The sequence below is a fragment of the Rousettus aegyptiacus genome, unplaced genomic scaffold (assembly GCF_014176215.1).
Source record: "Rousettus aegyptiacus isolate mRouAeg1 unplaced genomic scaffold, mRouAeg1.p scaffold_m13_p_6, whole genome shotgun sequence".
In the NCBI taxonomy this organism is placed as follows: Eukaryota; Metazoa; Chordata; class Mammalia; order Chiroptera; family Pteropodidae; genus Rousettus; species Rousettus aegyptiacus.
The window spans coordinates 114,554,026-114,559,874 of NW_023416309.1; the positions used below are offsets into that span (position 1 = coordinate 114,554,026).

The window sequence follows — 5,849 nt, forward strand, 5'->3', positions numbered from 1 at the left end:
TTGAGGTTTCAGCTTCCTGCCTGTCTGTTCGCTCTGCGGAGCACTTGGCTGCAGACTTTCCTGTTTCATGATTTGAGGTTCGCGTCGTCTGGGGGTTAATCCCTCGTGCCCGTCCTGGCTGTGGACCATCGGCACCATTTCCCTTTCTCTGCATGGGCGTGGGCGGAAACGCAGCTTTGGTTTGCGCTGATTCACACTTTCGAGTCGCAGTGGGTGGCCCCAAGCTGCCCTCGTCTCCTGAGCCCCCCTCCTTTTTCAAAGCTGGGCCTTGGGGCGCAACCCGTGCTCAGGGCTCCCAGCACAGGTACGACTTCCACCAGGACCAGAGATGACTGTCCTCACAAGGTTTGAGGGTGGTCACAGCATTGAAGCCTCTTTCGGGCGGATGTGGCCTTGGCCAGCAGGGCTGGGGGCCCGGTGCCACGCCCCAGGACAGGCTGGGCCCGGAGGCCCATCACGCACCCCACAGCAGACAGCGCACGCTTTCACTGAGTGGGCAGAGGTCGGGTTGGGCAGCTGGCTGCCGTCCCCGGAGCGCCACAGAAAAAGGCCTGTCTTTTGCACCACAGAAATCTTGCTAGCCTATAGGCGGGGGGCGGGGGGTAGCTGCCCCGTGACCCCCACCCGCCCATCTGTGCAGGCAGGGTGTGTGCGCAGGGGGCCCCTGAGTCCTCGCCTCCATGGGTAGGTCTGTTTGGAGGGCACGAACCTACGCAGCAACAGGCCCTCCAGCCCCAAGCCCAGGAAAGGCGGCGCCAGGCTAAGGTCAGGCAGTGTGGCCAGATCCAAAGCCACCTTCCTCCTCGACCCAGCCCTGTCAAACTGACTTGGCATCTGGTCCAGGCTATTGTTCCCTGTGTCCACTCACTGCCAATGACTTTTAGTCTGGACTGAAAGTTTAACACTGCCCAGGATCAAAGGGAGCTCCAGAGTCCCCGTGAGCAAGGGAAGGGGCCTGTGCTTGGCATGGTCCACTTTCTGCACGGGTCCTAGGTAGCCCCCCCCAAGTCACGTGTCCTTGGGAACCCTTCCCACCTCCCCACGCAGGGCTCCACACGACCATCCCCACTGACTCACTTCCCCAGCCAGGATTCACCGATCCCAGTTCAGGTTTTCCAAATCCTCGTCCCTTGCCCCAGCCTCCCAGTTAACCTTCAGAAAGATTCAAAACTTGTAATAGCAGTGGAAGAGCCCCACCCGCCGCCAGTTGACTGACCGTGAAGCAAGGTCAGAAACAAGGTCCAGCTGTGGAGAACAAGCTGGGAAGGAGGGCAGCACTTGTCACATCGACCCCGTTGGCAGGTGACAGCCTACCAGAGCCCCAGGGCTCAGCATTTCCATGGTTGCTTCTTTCCCTCCATTCCCAGAGGCAAGCAGCCTGCAACCCCACCGCCACCCCAAAGGCCCTGTTTCTCTGGGCCTCATGCCAACCCAAAGTACCAGAGACACGACTCCCAAGTTCCAGGGCCTGAGGGACTCCCGGAGCACCCAGCTGCTCACAGGACCTCCAGGCTTCTGACACGAGCTCCTCCCTCTGGTGTGGGCGGATCCCAGCTGCTGCACAGCCTGCCCCGGGGATGCCCCAGGAACACCCCACGACAGCAACCTGCGCGTTCACTGCGGCACTTTTTTATTTTCCTCACAACGTGTTGCTGGGGCCCAACGGTCTCACAGGACAGTAAAAAAAACAAAATTTGTCATCTTAAAGAATTGGGTACAAAAACCTTACATAAATTAAAAGGATGAGTAAATTTACATGTGTGAATGCAAACTTTTCCAACTCAAGGCAAATAACCCCCCAGGGTGTCCGGCGGGAAAACGTCAGCTAAGAAAGGAGAGCGGGTCCCAAGGCCGTCAGACCAGCAGGACAGAAGTGACAACTGGCTCAGGACTTGCCAGCCTCTACAGAAGTCCTGGAACCGGGCGGCTCTGCACGCCAACACCCTGCACCGACCGCGCGCGGGGCTCAGATCCTCAGCCAGCCCCTCGCTGCCCCGCGCGCCCGCGCCCGCCGAGTGACCGAGCCGCGAGAGCTAGGGCTTAAATCAAAGACATGTACAGGGCATTAAACGTGTACCAAAGGAACAGTTAAACTTGATACAAGGTCAAAATCAGCAGCCAGGCCTACAATCCAGTGCTGACATCAGATACAAGCTTCAAGGACAAATTTCTTTTCAAAGGCTTATTCCAGTTTCATGAGGCTAGCACGAGGTGTGTACATTTGCCAGGGCAAATTTATGCTTGTGATGAACTCATGCAGCAGATGCGTGGCACCTGCCTGCAGTCCGCCTAGAAGCATTTGCGGTGCACGATGGAGGGGCCGGACTCATCGTACTCCTGCTTGCTGATCCACATCTGCTGGAAGGTGGACAGCGAGGCCAGGATGGAGCCGCCGATCCACACCGAGTACTTGCGCTCTGGCGGGGCGATGATCTGCAAAGGGAAGAGCGTGGCTTTAGCTCCCGGCACTGCCTGGCCGCCCAGGCCTCCCCGGCCACGCCCACGGCCACACTGGACCCACCTTGATCTTCATGGTGCTGGGGGCCAGCGCCGTGATCTCCTTCTGCATCCTGTCGGCGATGCCGGGGTACATGGTGGTGCCCCCAGACAGCACCGTGTTGGCATACAGGTCCTTCCGGATGTCGACGTCACACTTCATGATGGAGTTGAAGGTGGTCTCGTGAATGCCGGAGGACTCCATACCTAGGAGACAAAGCTCTCCGGTCAGCGCACGTGCCTCCCCAGGCGGAGGGCAGCGCGGCCCTCTCAAGCCTCACCCGGAGTCAACACCTACCCAGAAAGGAGGGCTGGAACAGAGCCTCCGGGCACCGGAAGCGCTCGTTGCCAATGGTGATCACCTGCCCGTCGGGCAGCTCGTAGCTCTTCTCCAGGGAGGAGGAAGACGCGGCGGTGGCCATCTCCTGCTCGAAGTCCAGGGCGACGTAGCACAGTTTCTCCTTGATGTCGCGCACGATCTCCCGCTCAGCCGTGGTGGTGAAGCTGTAGCCCCGCTCTGTGAGGATCTTCATGAGGTAGTCCGTCAGGTCCCGGCCAGCCAGGTCCAGACGCAGGATGGCGTGGGGGAGGGCGTACCCCTCGTAGATGGGCACGGTGTGGGTGACCCCATCCCCAGAGTCCATGACGATACCAGTGGTGCGGCCGGAGGCGTACAGGGACAGCACGGCCTGAATGGCCACGTACATGGCTGGAGTGTTGAAGGTCTCGAACATGATCTGGACAAGAAACGACAGGCTCCTTAGCCAAAGGCCAAGACCCCGGACCACCCCATGCTCACACACTGCATGCCGGCATGCCGCAAATGTGATGTGTGGAGAAGAGAAAAAGCAGCAAGCAAACACACAAACAAGGAACCTTGAGACTTCAGGGAGGAAATGCCAGGAGAAGAACAGAACCCTGGAAACAGTGAAAGAAATCCTTGAATTTCAGAAAACACAGCTCAACGGAAAATGACTTGAGAACCGACCGGATGGAGTCGCAAAGCAGCGCCTACCTGAGTCATCTTCTCGCGGTTGGCCTTGGGGTTCAGGGGCGCCTCGGTCAGCAGCACGGGGTGCTCCTCAGGGGCCACACGCAGCTCGTTGTAGAAAGTGTGGTGCCAGATCTTCTCCATGTCGTCCCAGTTGGTGACAATGCCGTGCTCGATGGGGTACTTGAGGGTCAGGATGCCGCGCTTGCTCTGGGCCTCGTCACCCACGTAGCTGTCCTTCTGCCCCATGCCGACCATGACGCCCTGGTGTCGGGGGCGCCCGACGATGGAGGGGAACACAGCCCGGGGGGCGTCGTCCCCGGCAAAGCCAGCTTTGCACATGCCTGAGCCATTGTCGATGACGAGCGCGGCGATTTCTTCTTCCATGGCGATCTGCGTGAACAGGCACCGGGTCAGCCGGGCCCTGCGCCCCGAACGACCTCCGCGCCAAGGTGCCGCCGGCCCCGACCCCGGCCCCCCGCCCAGCGCGAGTAACCGCCTGGAACCGGGCCGCGCCTCTCCCGTAACGTCCCCCGCGTTCCTCCGCCGCGGCGCGGGGGGCTCCCCGCACTGCGGCCCGGCCCCGCCCTGCTCCCCCAACCGGCGGCGCCGTCCCGGCCCACCCGCCCCGGCCGCCCTTTGTTCCCCGGCGCGGCGCGGCCGCGCCTCTCGGCCGAGATGGAGCCTGCGGAGAGGGGCGCGGGGCTGCGGCCGGGCGCGCCGCACGCAGGCTGGGCCGCTTACCGGGAAAGGCGGCGGTCACCGGGAACGGAGACGCAAACAGGAGCTGCGAGAGAAGCAGGTAGAGGCGCCGGCGGCAGGGAGTGAGACCGACTGCGGCCTCCCCCGCCGCTATTTAAGGGGAGAAGGGTGCGCGCGCGGCCCCAGAACATGTCCATATATGGCGATCTTTCCGAACGCCGGGCGCCCATTGGCCCGGCCGGCCGGGGCACGTGGGGCTCCGCGCCCGGCACCGCCCCCCACCCGCACCGCCCCCAACGGCCCCGCCCGCGCCTCCCGGCTCCCGAGACCCCCGGGCCCGAGACCCTGCGCCGGCCGGCGTGCGGGCGGGGCGCGCCGGCCCCCGGGGCTTGCGGGAGGGTTGCGGAGAGGATCGTGCGTCCCACCAGCCGGCCCCGCCCCGGGACTGCCGCGCATCGTGGGGGAGGGCCCGGCTGCACCCCGAAACTGCCTGGCCCGGGGCTGGGCCGTGTCCCGAGCCGGGGTGTGTCGCTGCGGCTTAACCTCTTTTGGGGGGACTTTGCTTCCCGCGCGCCCCCTGCGAGCTCGTCCCCGAATCTCCGCAGAGAGCCCAGCGGAGGTTTCTGGCGCCGGCCTGGGGGAGGGGTAGGTGGGGGTCCCTGCGACTGCCCGAATGTCACTCTGCCCTGGGGCACTCTGTGGAGCTGTGACCTCGCCCCGGTCACTTTGGAAAGAAGCCGCCGATCCCACAGAGCAGCTGCGACCTCGCAGGTCCCTCCGCCGGAGGAGGGGGCGCCCTGCTCAGGGTCCCTGGCGGCGCAGACAGAGGCCTGGTACCGCCCACATCCCGTGCATCCTGCTCCTCAAACCGCAGTCCCGATTGTTCCCAGGCGCGGGCTCCAGGCCGGATTTGAGGCCTTCCCATCCCCCTATTCGCTGAGGAGAGAATGGGGCTTTGTTTGATTTTAATCACCTGTAAGCATTATAGGGAAACTGAGGCAGGAGAGGCGAGTCTTGAAGGCCCAAATATTTGGCTGCCTGCTGGATTTGAGGAGCACTCGCTTTTCTGTCCCGTACTAGGACAGGGCCAGGCCTGGGGTAGGTTTGCCGAAAACAGGCCCTCGGCGCTGCGCCCCTGCCCTCTGGCCCCAGAGGCCCCGGGCTGTGGGTTCTCCCCACTCCAGGGCACGCCCTTTCCCCTGCAGCCAGCGCTGGGAGACCTGTCATCAGGCTGGCCTGGCCGCACCTGCTGGCGCCAGTGCCTTGGTTATGCCCAGAGGGGATGCAGGCACCTTGCTTTCCTGGAGTTTATTCGCAACTTTTGGAACCGCTGGATATGAACACCAGAGCAGGCAGTGGGAGAGCAGTGGCCAAGAGGGGGGCAGCGGCGCCAAGCAGAGCGAGGCCAGGAGCCCGACCATGGCCCCAGCACTCCGATGGACCTGGATGGACCTGGACAGGTGTTTGGAGGTGGGGGTGGGGGCCAGGTGCCCCAAGGGCCCAGCCCGCTCAGCTGGTGACCACAGCTCGGAATGAGGATGCTGGGGTCCAGGTGAACCAGCTGCCTAGCTCACCTGAGAGCTGCAGTTCCCCAGATGCCAAGGCTTTGCCTGTGGCCACCGTGCCACCAAGCCCAGCGGGGTCGCCGCCTCTCCAGACG

General features: G+C 63.2%; 1 protein-coding gene across 1 annotated transcript; it reads right to left on the bottom strand.

Moving 5' to 3' along the window:
- Positions 1-1,613: 1,613 nt before the first annotated feature.
- Positions 1,614-4,356, bottom strand: ACTG1 (actin gamma 1). Its single transcript, XM_016163832.2, has 5 exons — positions 4,232-4,356; positions 3,512-3,880; positions 2,795-3,233; positions 2,522-2,703; positions 1,614-2,433 (listed from the first exon to the last, which is right to left on the bottom strand). Exons 2-5 carry the CDS (start codon positions 3,872-3,874, stop codon positions 2,290-2,292), a joined length of 1,128 nt encoding a protein of 375 aa, XP_016019318.1. The 5' UTR covers positions 3,875-3,880; positions 4,232-4,356; the 3' UTR covers positions 1,614-2,289.
- Positions 4,357-5,849: the final 1,493 nt, after the last annotated feature.